General features: G+C 46.9%; 1 protein-coding gene across 5 annotated transcripts in view; it reads right to left on the bottom strand.

Moving 5' to 3' along the window:
• Positions 1-9685: 9685 nt before the first annotated feature.
• Positions 9686-15356, bottom strand: part of Bcl2l11 (BCL2 like 11) — a 40638-nt gene continuing 34967 nt past the window's right edge. For all 5 annotated transcript variants that reach the window (XM_085696380.2, XM_048459692.3, XM_085696381.2 and 2 more), the window contains one exon: positions 9686-14188. In XM_085696380.2, the coding sequence (XP_085552506.1) occupies positions 14087-14188 (102 nt within the window). In that variant the 3' untranslated portion in view covers positions 9686-14086. The remainder of the gene's footprint in view (positions 14189-15356) is intronic.

The raw sequence follows: 15356 nt of genomic DNA on the forward strand, positions 1-15356 counted from the left end.
CCCCAGCAAAGTTGTTACAACTCTGCTCCCACTGAAGTCTTACAACTATGCTCCACTGGGGGAGAAAATGTTACAGTCCTCCTTTGCTCCCCTCTGGCTACCCAGAAAAGTTGTTACTTTTCTGCTCCCCTCCATTCTGTGAAAGAAGGTCTCATCAAACCTCATTCAAGAGATCTATTACAAGGGAAGACTTCAGGAGGATGGCTGCCTCTGCCAAGGTGAAAAAAGGTAGCAGCAAACTGAATAGGCACGGGGCTTATATAGGGCTTCTGAGGGGCGGAGTTTTTCCAGGGTGGAGATTTTCGGGGTGGGAATTGATCAGATTTCAAACCCTGAGCTTGGACAAGCTTGGAGATTGGCTGGATTTCACGCTGAGGAATTGGCTGTTTTCACGCTCAGGAATTGGTTAGTTTTCCTGCTCAGGGGTTGGCTGATTTTTGTACAGAGTTGGTCAGGGGCAGAGTCTATTTCTTTGTATCTGGTTTCAGAGCCAAAGTGTGTTTTTTTTTCACTGGCCGTTTTTTAACTTTTTGGCTCTGGTTTCAGGGTCAAAGTGTGTTTCTTTGACTCTGTTTTCAGGGTCAGGGTATGTTTCTCTGGCTCTGGTTTCAGGGCCAAAGTGTGTTTCTTTGGCTGGCCCGTTTACTCTACAGTAATACCCCTGTAAGCACATTTTTCCCCTGAATGTTTGAGAGGCGATGCTTCCTCATCTCTAAATACTTGAGTGCACATTTCCTAAAAGTAAAGACCTCTTGTTTGTTTATTTATTTATTTGCTGTAACAAAATGCCTGAGGCTGAGTAATTTCCCGAGAAGAGTTTATTTGGCTGGTGGTTCTAGAGACTGGGAAGTTCAGGAGCTTGGTACCAGCAACATAGGCCTAGAACCTGGCTAGGGTTTTCTTCCTGCATCAGAACATGGTGGAAATAATGTGTAGACCCAGAAAAAGCTTGCTAGCAAAGGGTGCAGTTATGTGACTCTTCCCCTGCAGTGGTTTGAATGAGAAATGTGTCCTATAGGCTCCGGCATTTGAATACTTGGTCCCTGGCTGCTGGCACTGTTAAGGATGGTTATAGAACCTTTGGGAGGTGGAGCCTAGTAAGTCAGCAGAGGTAGAGGAAGTAAGTCAGTGGGGGGGGGGGCAAGCTTTGAGGGTGCCTAGCCTTGTCCCATTTTCAGTGAGCTCTCTCTGCTTCATATTTGTGATTGGAGATGTGATCCAGTCACCTGCTGTCGTGCTTCTTCCTCTGGGACTGGAAGCCATATAATAAACTCTTCTACAAGTTGCTTTTAGTCATAGTTTTTTATCACATCATAGAAAAGTAATCAATGTAACCTATGTGACCCACCTAATCCCAATACCCCACAAAGGCTCCAGTACAGAATACAGCACCATATGACTCTGAGACAAGTTTGCTACACCCGGACTTTTGAGTAACATATCTAACTTACAGCAATAACAGTCGCCGAGTGATAAATCAGTAGTATCTAGCCACACATTTTATTCAGATTTTTTTCCTGGACTTCACAGGGATCTTGTTAAACAGTTCTCGCAGCTGGTGACTCTTTTGACAAGTCTTCCCCTACACCCCATAGTTGGAGCTAACTCAGTATTTTGGGCACGTCCTCTGGGCCTGCAGCCAGTTGACTCCTCGTGCCCATACCCGCTCCACTTCCCATTTGTTCCAGGAGAACCAGCCTTCTGCTTGCCCAGGATTAACACGTCTCTAGTCTCTCTGTTTGGACTCCACTGCTCTGGCTGCTTCTTGCTCATCCTGGGGTCACAGAGGACAGGCTGGGCTGGCCGAGTCCTCCCCACAGAGTTGTGCCGCACACTTTGCCTTGTTTGCTTTTTACACTTTCACCAGACGGTGGAGAGTTCACTCGCTCACCTGCTTGCCGTCTTTCAGCCCCACTGAAGACAAGCTTCTTCAGTGCAGGAGTGTTGTCCTTAGTGATTCCCAAAGGCTTGGGATAGTGTGTGCCTGCCCAAGATGAATAGGCAATCAACCAATATTTGGAGGGTGAATAAATGCACAATTAAACACAAGTCTTTTCAGATGATTGGATTAGAGACAAGGGAAACCCTCTCACCTTTACCTAAATGGGATCGATACTTGACAGGAGCTGACGGAAGAAAAACATTTTCTACCCCCGTATGCCTCTCAAAATGGCATTCACTAACTAAGAAGGCTTTAGCCCATGGCTCTCTTGTTGTTAGTCTCCTGTCATGAAGGTAGTAGCATTGGCTTACTTTTAAAGAGGATATGACAGATCTTCTACATCTCAGGCTTTGTGTGTGAGACTTATTAGCAGGAAGAAGGAAACATATTGGCATGAGGCCAAAGCTAAGACACACCAAGAAATGTGTGGAACCCATTTCAGGGACTAAAATGGTTCCTTTCCTGTCTCAATGACCTGGGCAGCCCACAGCACCCTGAAAACCTATTCACACTGAGATTGGAGGCCTGGACCTCTATCATCTCCCATGAAGTTCCCAGGTGGGGCCCCAGAGAAGAAACAAGCCTGAAGGTCAGGGATGAGCCAGGGTCATGGACAAGCAGTTTGGGATGTTCTTACCTTGTGGTGATTTGAAAGAAAATGGCCCCCAAAGACTGTGGCACTATTAAGAGGTGTGGCCTTGTTGGAGTAGGTGTGGTCTTGTTGCGTCACTGGGGAGGTGGCCTTTGAGGTCTCATATATGTTCAAGTCATACTCAGTGTCTCAGACCATGTTTTGTTGTCTGTAAACCAACATGTAGGATGCTCAGCTACTTCTTCAGCACCATATCTGCCTGCACACCATCATGATGTGCCATGATGATAATGGACTAAATCTCTGAAACTCTAAGCCACCTCAATTAAATGTTTCTCCTTTATAAGAGTTTCTGTGGTCACTGTGTCTCTTCACAGCAGTAGAAACCCTAACAAAGACATACCGATATTGGAAAAATTCTGCCTTCAAAGTGGAGATGAACCCTTGGCTGGAGTCACGCCTAAAGATCCTACACTATACACACATGGACATCAACACATTTTCTGTACAGACAAGGAAGCTGGGTGGTTTAAGTTTCCAGAGGAGCAGCAGCCTCAGGGCATGGCCTGTCTGAACCCCTGTGTGCTCGCCCTACACTCCACACCTTCACTCTGGAGTAGGACACATCAGGCTCCCAATAACCCAAAGTCCAGCTCTCCTTCAGAAACGAGGGCAGCATAAGACAAAAAGGACAACTCTGTCGCCCAGGGCTGTGGCCTCAGTGCTCCAAACCTGTCTGGCAGGTGCTGTGGAAATATTGTATCCTGGGGACTCTCTGGGTTCAAAATACATCCCTGCTTTAGGTCTAAAGAGAAAGCATGGGAAGGACCAGACATGAAAGGGGTAGATGGGTTTGCTTTTTACTGAATTAAAGATGAGACCTTCCCTACCTTACCTGGAGGATCACGTCCATGGTGCTTCCAGTCCTGTTTCTCCATCACTCCAGCACCGTGATGCCCTGTTGAGATGACCTTAACCATGAACAGATTTTCTGGGAAGCTGTTCTCAATGGTGTAATACATGTGTTGAATCAGTTGAACCCACCCTCCTACAGACAGAATTACCGGGTCAACCTGTATGTCTGTAGGACATCAGACGAGGTCAGAAACTGTGCACTGTGCACCATTAGGAAGCACAGAACTAGATGGGCAATGTCTGACTACACATGAAGGACCCAACGAAGCCAGCAAGGTGAGCCACCGAGGTACAGTTGAAGCGCCCTTGGTGGCTGAGTGAGGCTTGGGCCCGCAGACGAATTCCCTCAAGCTGAGTTTGGACCAAGCTACAGACTCATGAGTCCCCACATGCCTGGCACTGCTCGGCAGGAGCCTGTTTTCTGGAACCCTGTGAGAGACAGACCCTAGCTGCCTCATCAGGCTCTTGTTTCAGCTTTGCTGAACCAGAAAAGGAACACAGGGAAGTGATCAGACATGCAGGCTAAGGCAGAGCCACAACACCTCAGCACATCCCAGTTCTGTCAGCTTGGGGACCTCTGTCAGATGACTTAAACTGTGTAACTCAGTTTCCCCATCTGATGGCAATTACTTAAAAGGGCTGTTTGTTCTGAGGGAACAATGAGATACTTTGGGGCTTGTCTCACAGGTAGCAAGTAAGTGTCCAGAGGTGTGATTATAGCAGGTCCTGGAGGCTAGGAGGGAAAGGGAAAGACAGCCCATAGGGCCTTAAACCTATAACACTTATTTCTTGACCCCCTGAAAGCAGCCTCCTGTGTGGCTCTCTAACTCTCCTATGGTCCTTCTACATCCTCCCTGGCGTGTCCTAGTTTTAAAATCTTTTATATTCTCTTCTGTGCTAGACGTATGGTAAGGCCTTAAAACTAATAATTTTTAGGAAAATGGCCATCTGAATTACAAATTGACGTCTGGTGTATTTTAAAATTTATTTATTTAGTGTGTGTGCACACGTGTGTGCGTGTGTGTGTGTGTGTAATCATTTTCATGTCATGATACATGTATGGAGATCAGAGGAGAACTTGTGGGAGTTAGTTTTCATCTTCCATCATGGGCTGAATTCAGGTCACCAGGTTTGGCCACAAGCATCTTTACCTACTGAGCCATTTCTCCTTTTTAGTGCATCTTTTCCAAAGATAGTGACCTAAGTTTGCTCTTTAGACACCAGGAAGAGGTTGTTAAGAGTTCATATGCCCCCAATTTGCTTTAAGGAGGTGAAGCCAGGCAAGCAGTTATCAAGATCTTGCTTCCCTGAGTCCCTTTCGGCAACACCAGTAATGAAGGGATAGCACGCGGGAAAGTCATGGCTTGTGACAGCTGAGACAGTTTTGCCTTGGCAATACCCAGAATGATTTCAGGCTCGCTTCAGAGAAAGTTTGTAAGAGGAAAAGACCAAGTAGTAAGTTGCCCAGAGATTGGATACCATCGCCATACCTTGATGCTCCGGGCTGCCTTGATCTGGTCTTGCCCTGCAGAGCATTTCAAAGCATCAGCTTGCCTCTCCCAGACCCTCTGAATTCATATTGTGAGAACTTTTTGAAACCATATTTTTCAGTCTTTCTGACAGGTAGGAATGAATCAGCAGTTCAGTTGCCAACAACAGAGACCAATGTCAGCTAATTGAGCATAAAGAGAACTCACTGGAAGGGCAGGCACCTGCCCGACAGACCAAGAGGAAACTGTTGCTGATGGCTGGGTAGCAGAGTATCATAGCCAAGTAGGGGAAACATGTCTCTGGCAGCCTTTAGGATGCTGCCCTCACAATTGCACTTGTTCCAGATGCAGAGTGATGGGAAAGAGTGTTGGCTTGGCTCTGGGCCTGTCCTCAGCTGCACCACGGGCAGGGGAGCGTTTCACAGGCAGAAGGGACGCAGGATAACAAGCACATGAAGAGAGCTGTGCAGGGAAACAGCAGGCTGGGTGCCAGGAGATGCACAGCCCACTCTTGGAATAAGCCAAGACTCTTGGAGGTGTTGGAGAAAATCTAAGTGCACTGAATTAACTAACACTTCTCAAACCTTTCCGCTTGTGATCATTTGCCACTGGAGAAATATTTACACAACCCAGGGCTTGCAAGTGCATAATACATGTGCACAAATCATGTACTGGTAATAGAGTCAGATTTAAACAACTTTTGACACACATTAGTCATTTAAAAAAAAAAGAAAGCAAACTTGCATACTAAAAAAAGCGCTCATTTGATTTTGCTCAAGGAATTAAATCTTGGCTCAATATCCGATCTCGGAGGTTATAGAACATCTTCAACATCTTTCAGCTGACTGATATTCTGATTTTATAAAAGTCAGTGCTATGCTGAGGATGCTTCCTAGAATAAATAAATAGTTCAAAATGGAAGAAGCTTATTGAGGGCCATTTTAGAAATTGTTGGAAATTCTGTTCCAATCTCATGCTAAAAGTGTGTGTGTGTGTGTGTGTGTGTAGGCACCCATATGTGAGTGAAACTTAAGTCAGCAACTCAAACAGCAATTTCTCTCTCTCCCTCCCCTCTCTCTCTACCTTTTCAGAGTCTGGTTATTTATTTGTTTCCCCTTTATCATATTCTGCAGCCCCCTCCTCATTTTTCTTAGCTGTTGTTTCTTCAGAACAATACATTGGTGTTTGTGTTGCAGGACACCTGAAGTACCAAGACCCTGAATCTTGGGTGCTTTGGTCTTGGGCTTCTTACCTTCTTTGTTTAAGACCTTTTGACAACTTATTGGCGGATGTCTTAGGGCTTTTATTGCTGTGAATAGACACCCTAGCCATGGCAACTCTTATAAGGGAAACATTTAATTGAGGTGGCTCACAGTTCAGAGCGTCAGTTCATTGCCATCATGGCGGGAAGCATGGTGGCATGCAGGCAGACGTGGTGATGGCTATATCTTGATCAAAGGCAACAGGAAATGGACTGAGACACTGGGCAGTATCCTGAGCATAGGAAACCTCAAAGCCCACCCACACAGTGACACACTTTCTCCAACAAGGCCACACCCACTCCAACACAGCCACACCTCCTAACAGTGCCATAACCTATGAAAGTATGGGGGCCAAATACATTCAAACTACAACAGTGAACATCATCTTCATTAGAGAGACTGAAAAGTTTCAAATTTTGTGAGTCTTTTGGACCCCAATCGCCGAGGTTCAGTAGCTTACCTATCCCTCCAGGAATATCTCTCTCTCTCTCTCTCTCTCTCTCTCTCTCTCTCTCTCATAAATAGGTTGAGAGCACTCAGATTGGCATCCACAGTGGACCCCAGAACAGACTTGTGCTTCCTCTTCCCAATTCTCCTTGCTCTACAACAAGAACGCCCCTTACTCAACAGCAGGCATACTCTGCCGCGGATCAAGACACCTCGTCTCATTGGAAAGAAAACCTTGTGTGTTGTTCCCACCACGGATTCCTATCACATCCCTTTCCACTCTTCACCCAGAGCACCAGAAGCTGCTCCTGTGGCCATGTGCTTCTCACAGAAAGTCAGCCGGTTGCGTTCATCTCCCCTTCAGTGAGCTTCTGGCAGCGGACGGTCTGGGAAAGGGATTCAGCTTCATCTTGACACGGCTGACTGCCTTGGAGGCGCCATGAAAAAGGTCTCAAATGGCAGCTTTTCAAATCAAACATTCTAACGTAATCCCTCCCAAAGATACACTCACAATACTTAATAATATGAGGAATGAAGGTCAGGAAACACTAAGCTCCTTTATTTTTGTGATAAAGGCATTATGAGCAAAATTACCAAGTGCAGTAAAAACTGCATCCCTAATGCCCAGTAGTCTCGGATATGGGCTGAGGCAGTATCTGCTCATGTGTCACTACATAGCACAGCATGACATAACCACGGGCAACAGAGGCTGCAGGAAAATCCCAGGTTTAGACACTGGGTAGGAAACCACTTCTGAGGAATTGCGGACAGAAGTCACACACCTTGGAAAGCATGTCTGAGAAATGGCTACTTGTCCTTAAGTTACTGCAGAATCATTAGTTCCGAATGAACCTCCCGCCCTTCCCCCACCCCGCCCCGCTCCAAAGAGCTTCTGGAGATGTACGTGGGACAGAATGTGGAGAGTGGGCAAGAGCACTGAAAACACAGAACTAGTAACTACGGCGAACGGAAAGACAGATGGGAGACAGGAGAGCGGAGAAACAGGATGCTGGGTGAAGGTTAGGATGCATCGCGTCACTTCAGGTTAGACAGACGTAGCGCTCCGGGGTATAGGAAGGAACTCACACTGCATCTAACTGAGAAGCAATTCCAGGTTGGTGAAGAAGAAAAAAAAAAACACAGACTGTAGGGTGATGTGACTGAAATATATTTAAAGCTTTGACAGAGATTGTCACGGAAGACGAAACATAGAAATGAAAGCAAGAGAGTTCAGTCTGGCCTCTCAGGTGGTAACTTAGACTTTGTAGGAGAGTGGTCACAGAAACATTGCTCATCGTCACTTCCAAGGGCCAAAATTTAGGTGCCCATTAGACAATGGATTAGTTGCCACCAGTCAGCGTAAACATCCCCAGAACTTGGCCAAAAGGAACCAGACACAAACTAATCCATTCATCTGAAGCTGAGAAAGAGGCAGAAGTAACTTCAGGAACAGAAGCTACACCCAGGGGCCTATGGGGGCTGGGATGGGGTGAATGACGTCACTGCCTGGGAGGGAACTTTCTGAAATGATGACAATGCTATTTTGATAGGTCAATGGGTAACAGCTGTTTCCTTAATCGAACCTTAGGAAGTGCATGCTTAACACATGCACGTGTTTTATTCATGTTTATGTGTGTGTGTGTTGGGGGAGGGGAACCTGAGGCCAGAAAAGAAGAGCATTAGATCCCTTGTAAATGGATTTACAGAGGGTGGCAAGCCGCTGGCCATGGGTGCTGGAAAACACAGGAAGCACACCTCCTCTGGCCCAAATCTATGTTTTATTGTCGGTAAATTTTATCTTGAATGATAATTATTAAGAAGAAAAGAGCGGCATGTATGTGGAATATTTAGGAAGAAGTTCACGGATGACTCTTGACTTACTTTGAAGTATGTAAAAAGGAAAAATATGCCAGTAGATGCTTTCATACAACCACAGCAAAACGTTCCAAATTCCGTAACAGCAGCCATGTTATGTGGGCGCTGTCAAAGCCTGTGGAGCTTCCTATGCGCTTGAGGTTTCTCACAGTAAGAAGAAGAGAGAAAAGAAGCAATGAACTAAAGGATTATTATGCATAACAAGGTGGTCATTGAAAGGAAAATGAAACAAATGACTAAAATTAAGGCCACTCCCTTCAGACAAAAGGGCAATGCCAGCAGGGCCTGGTGCCATCAGAGCTGTGAATAGTCTAATTTAAACCAGGAAGGCCATTGTCTCCTCACACACCAGGCAGGTACTGGCACATCACTTGACTGAGCTGCCGAGGGTGAGTGAGCACTCTTGATGGATGCTGCGGGGGAGCCAGGCCCTGGCGCGCTGCTCTCGGTATCCAGTGCAGTAGTCAGGGTGAAATGGAATCACTCTAGAAAGATCTACAACCTGTTACTGGGTAATAGATGTAGTTACCGGTATTTATGCAAAATGCCTAGGTAAGTACGCATGCCCACACCCACAGTGCAGGAAAAGAAAGGGCTCTGGAAAAAGGCAGGCTCCTACCTGGATGAGGATGGAGGGTGTCATCCCAAACAATCTGCTTTGCCCCAGGTTGATGGATTTTACAAAGCCCCACATTTGTGGTCTTGTTTAATAAACAGCATGAATGGATCCCTGGCTTAAACTGTTCAGCACAAACTTCAGAACCAAATAGGCAAAGTAGTCTGAACTTGGTCACACGGACCTTACAACTTGTAGCCCCCCCCCCCAACAACGCTTCAGTGTCTCTTGCTCATTCCTAATTAGTGGACACCCCAAGATCCCAGAGATTAGCAGTTCTGTGAGGCGACCAGTGAACAGTCCGCTCCTGATCTACCTCTTCCTCCCAAGTACCAAGTCATGGCTGACTCCTTGGGCAGGAGGTTCCGCCATCCACTTCAAAACAGCACAACCCGGTTTGCTTTAACTATATGACACAGACTTGTTTTCAAGCACCAAGCTACAAGCTCTCCATACAGCTAATGCGGTCTGACCGACAGGAGGCAGGTGTGTGTGACTACACTTATCCTCCGTCGTTGGCCGTCTTTAGGGAAACAAAGCAAACGGTTCACGGGAGCTAGTTGCAAGTTTTATTTATATAAAATTCATTAGGAACATAAAAGATTGAGTTTCTTAAAAAAAATCTGCAGTTATTTACAGCAGTATTGCACAAGTACAGTGGCAATTACCCTGTCAAAATTCATCAGTGCAAAACATAAAGGAAGCCAGGGAAACTGCAATACAAAGAAATGCTACATACGCTGGGTCCTCGGACGCGTCAGTGATGGGGCGCTATACACAGACATCAGTGCTATTTATTAAAGGGTACCTGACAGTTTTGGATACAGTAACCAGAGGCCAAAGAACCTAGACATCAGAACCTATTTGAATATTACATTTTTGAAATTCCAAAATAAAAGCAGTCAAGTACTTGGCTGGGAGCTTGAGGGTACTTTGTGCAAGGCTGTTTGGGAAGGGCTCCCCCCTGATTTAGCGACACGTGTGGACACAACCCGCACACCGCTGTGCTGAACGGACACACACAGGCACCAGGCTAAATCAGCAGGGAGGACAGAACCGCCATCTACGTGAAGTCACATGCCCCTCGGGCTTCAGTGAGCACTTCTGTCTTGACACACAGGCCAGTGGGGACCCTGACCTCTTCTTGAGGGAAACGGAGAGCTGGAGCAAGGGCATGGACCTGCAGAAGCTGGCTGGACTAATGCAGTGACCAGGAGGAGGGAGCTGAATGGGTTAGCTCACTTCAGTCCACACACCTCAACACAGGAACCACACAGCAGGTGGGGACAGTAGCCAGCAAGAGTCCTGGTGAGACCGGTGGTCTGGGCAAATTCTCTAGAACAGGTCCCTGTCCAGGACAGCCACACAGCAGTACCTCAAGAGATGGCAGAATTGGATTTCTCTCAACACTGAGCTGTCGAAGATACTCTTTCGATTAAAAAAAGTCTTTCCCATTTGCTGATAATACTTCTCTGAAGATATGGCCAACTTACTGGCAAGCCTGTTTTTCTCAAAAAGCCAGCTACTTTACAACAGATGGGTTTCATGGGTATTTTTTTTTAAGAGTCCAATCTTCCAGCCTACCACATTTAGGGATTCTCATGGGCAGCAAAATACTAATTTCATCAAAAAGGTGGCAGAATCCAAGAACTGAATGCCAGGAGCCAAAATGGAGGCCACCTTGGGAGGGCGGACCCAGTCCCCCCCACTCAGGAGCTGAGCAATTGACGGGATGGCAGGGGTGTGGGGGACAGGGATGTCAACACTTTCAAGAATTTAAGACATTAAATAAGCAGAAAATAAATATACAACGTTTTTACAAGTTACAGCATTATGAAACAGTAGGGCACATTACACAGAAAAAGAACCTGCAATATTTACAATCCTTAATTCTGAGAAGTTTAGAAAAACAGTGATTTTTTTACACTCATTTATGCCGTACAAAATTTTACAAAGAAAGGTAAAGGAAACACAATTGCACACAGACATTTGGCTCAGTTGATGAATAAAACACGACTTCCTAATCTAATAAATAGTCAAAATATGTACAACACTGAGAGACAGGAGAGGATGTGTACAGTATCTATTACAGACTTGAATGAAAAGAGATTTTAAAATGATTTTTCAGCCTCCCCGTCCCCCACCCCCAAATTCAACTTGTTTTTGGGAAGAAAATCTGAAAAATTACTCAGGAAGTCATTTTGTGTATTTATTGCATCTTGGGGTGAAGTCATAGGACTTCACCTTTTTACAAACCTCACTTGGGGAGGCTGTCAAGGCACAAACCCGCATTATGTTTTCACACACACACACACACACACACACACACACAGAGAGAAAGACAGACAGACAGACAGACACAGAGAGACAGAGGAGGGGGGATCTAGTTCTACTTTAAAAAGTGAGAATGACAGATACTAATAGTAAAATAAAAATTAAGTACAAGGGTCTACCTATAGCAGGCAGACACACTTTCCTACTTGCATTTTAATAAACAGATACAGTACAGGGACATCCAGTCACGTGTAAGTTCTGGGTGCCGCATCCTGTTCTTGAATACTTCTACAATTCATAGAATCTGTTATTTCCCCATGAACTGCTTGGATGGCCAGCCCCAGGTTGGAGGCCAACGGGACACAGAGGTAAGCATTGAAGGGCCACACATGCCACTGGCACCTGGCTCTGGGAGCCTTCTGCACCTGCCCAGGAGGTACCACAGAGTCACGGGGTTGAGACAGTAAAGTGCTCCAGCCAGAGAGACTGGCACATGCGCATGGCAGTCCTAGGAGATGAGCAGCCTAGAACCAAGTATGTCTTTGGTGTGTGCATGCGTGTGTGTGTGTGTGCACGCGCGGGTGTCTAGAAGAACCATGGTTGCACTCTTACTGCCACCTTATAAGAGTGGGCTATATAGGAACCCTCGATTAGACTCAACACATCAGGAGTGCCAACACAGCTTTCAAACTCTTAAAAACCTAAGGAATCTGGGAAAGAAATGGTTTTAAAAGAAAGACTATTTGGAATCAAATGATCCCAATCTAGAAGGAAAAGCATATAGGCAACACACACACACAGACACACACACAGACACACACACACAGAGAAACACACAGACACACACACACAAACTTAGGAACGTAGGGAAGAATGGATTTCTCTACTTAATAACGTAAAAACACTGGCCCTATACGGGGCAAAAAGCAAACACAGTCGTTGGCACTGCTGTCTTGCTTGGAAACACACACACGTCTCTAAGCAAGCTGCCTGATGACGGATGTTTTCACAAGTTAGAGGGCTCCCAGTCCCCCCGCCCCTCCGATGGTCTTCCCTCTGTCCTTTCTGTGTCTTCCCTGGTTATCTGCCTGCATCTGTGCTGTTTGCTTTGGGAGGTGCTGGGGATGGAAGCCAGGGCCTCTACATGTGTTAGGGAAGTGCTCCTTCCCCAGGCTGTACACCTCCAGTCCTGCCTGCTCCTGAAATGGCTGACCAACGTGTGGCCTTCTGGGGCACATGATCCTAAGGGGCAGGTACCAAGAGAGAGCACCCCCCACCCCGGACACAGGTGGCCCAACAAGATCCAACTGTTAAGAAAAAGTAGAAGAAAGTAGTCAGTCATCTTTTGGAAGACCAAAAAGAACGTTTCACTTGGTGTAACGGAGGTTTCCTATATACAGTAACTGGTGAAGCGGAGCCAGTCTTTATTTCAAGGTAGGTTCAAAGGAACGGGGATGAAGTTTAGGTGTCATGGGCCAGGCGGGATGAGCCGGGCTAAGTGCCAAAACGCATGGAAAATGATTACCTGAGCCCCTTGCTCCCAAAGGACCTGGCCAATCCCCACAAGTGTGGGCTCTTGCCCACCTGGTATATGCAAGGCAGAGCCTATGACTGCAGCAAAACCTGCAACCAAAAGAGCTAACAGCTTCAGCAAGTGTTGCAAGTCTGCATTCTCTCAAGATGTAAGAGACAAACAAACCCACCCCAAAGAGGTGAAGTGACAAGAGCCCTTCCCCTGAGTCAGCTTGATTGATGGAGCTGGGAACAATCCGGGCAGCCCCTAGCCCTTGCTGACCCAAACACATTGTGTCATGAGAACACCCTGGGCCAAACCTGTGCATCAGTGTGAAGACAGACTGAGGAGGATGAGGAGATGAGGAAAAACACAGAAAGTGTGAAATTTTGCCACAGACGCAACTGAGCTGAGGAGGTATTTACAGAAAGGGAGTGGTACACCAAAACTGACCCTTGGTCGCTTTCATCCTTACCATTTCGTAAGAACTGTTTTGGTAGCGATAATTAAAAAAGAAACTCAAAGAAGCCATGGCAGGGGAGAGAGGGAAAAACACCATACTCTCCCCGTTTAAAAATTCTGTACAGTAATCTCCAAAAATAAACTAAGACAGCCTTCTAAAGCGGCCGGCTCAGTTCCTACTGCAGGTTTACTGAATCCTCTGAGAGTAGGCAACAGGTCCTTAGAATTTCAGTATAAAAATCATCCACAAGTTGGCTAAAAAGTTTTCATGTTTTTTTCTGAAAAAAAAAACAAAAAAAACCCCAAAACACCAGAAAAACCCCCAAACAAAAAACGAACAAAAAACCAACCAAATGGGTATCAAAGAAAGTAGGTGGAAAAACAAAGGAACACACCACATGTAAACACCTTCCCCGCATCGTGACTCTCCTCCAAAGACCCAGGCTCTGGACACTGACAAGAAGAACCCTCCCTGTTTACATTCACACAAACGTCTACTGGAAATCCTGCCATGTGGTGATGCACAGACGGGTGACGTTCACATCGACACAGGGTAGTGTGTCGTCCACCCGCAGCACCTCTCTGGGATAGAGCCACCGGCTGCACCGTCGCGGCGCTGAGAGACCAAAGTGCTGGGGTTCTGGCGGTCTGAACAAAAGCAATGTCCATGTTTTTATCCTGGCGGCGGGAAGATCCTGTCAATGCCTTCTCCATACTAGACGGAGGATGAATCGTAACAGTTGTAAGATAACCATTTGAGGGTGGTGAGGGTGCTCTTCGGCCTCTGGGTAGTTATTTACCTGCAAAAACACAAGCGGAGTTCTTGGTTACTCCCTAGCAATCTGGAGCGCGCGCACTTAAAGCAAGACAAGCGTCCCATCTGAGCAGCAGGGGAACTCCATTCCATCTATCTGTCCCGTCAAGGGGACGAAGTGACCTCACACAGTACAAGCATACCAAATGAGTTGTCCATCACTGGGAAAACACAGCAAATAGAAGACCATCAGACTACTCCAAAGGCATCCTGGAACTACAAACTTTCACGTGGGTGCTGAACAAGAGCCATGCCACCTCTCTGGTGTTGGTGTCTCAGGAGAAGTGGCCGGGGTGGGGGAGGAGCAGAGGAAAACAAAGGAAGAACTCGGGTCCCTTTACTACCAGCCGCATTCACTGTTCACTGGCCATCAGACGTGCTCAGACTCCCTCAGAGGCGGATTCCGGTAGCTGTAATTGGCTTGAGAAAGCAGTGATTTGGGGGGTAATTTGCTCTAAGAAGCTAAATAAAGTGGAATAGTGACGGCCTTTGGCTGCACTGAAGCATAAACAGTGGCCCGAGGGGCTGCCACTGTCGCAGACAAGGGGCTGAGTCAACCTCGCCATCCCACACCAGGCCTGGGAAGGAAAGGGCAATTAGGAGCAAAGCCTGGTGGCTTGTGACATACATAGGTCAGTGACTCTCTGAAGACTGTTCAGAAGGAAGCCTCGGACTGATGTGAAGAATTCTGAGTCCCTTGCACCCCTCCAGAGTATCCGCGTGGGGATCTAACTCATCTCATTGTAGAACAAAAGGCAAGGGAAGACATTTGCCTCAGTGCCATGGGCCACAACCTGGCTCAAATTCTAGTCTGAACTAGACTTAACGACTAACCCACAAACAGGACCTGGCTGCGTGGCCGCCCCAGTACCCCCCTCCCACCTCCACCCCCCCTCCACTAGGGTGGGAAGTGCTCCTAAAGACTGTCTGGGAATGACCATGGATCACACCAGGGCCCGTCTGTCCCCTCTCAGACTCCAAAGATCCCAGCAGACACCAGCTGCCAGGGGAGCTCCCCTCTCCCCACTGTTTACATAGCTCTCAAGCTCAAGGGGCCAGGGCATTTCCCCTTTTCTTTCCATAACAAGATGGGAGGAAATCGGCTTTATGTCAGCAATTCCTGTGGAGGAGCTCCCGTGACCACAGGCTGCGAT

The sequence above is a fragment of the Myodes glareolus genome, chromosome 10 (genome assembly GCF_982192425.1).
Source record: "Myodes glareolus chromosome 10, mMyoGla1.1, whole genome shotgun sequence".
Lineage (NCBI taxonomy): Eukaryota > Metazoa > Chordata > Mammalia > Rodentia > Cricetidae > Myodes > Myodes glareolus.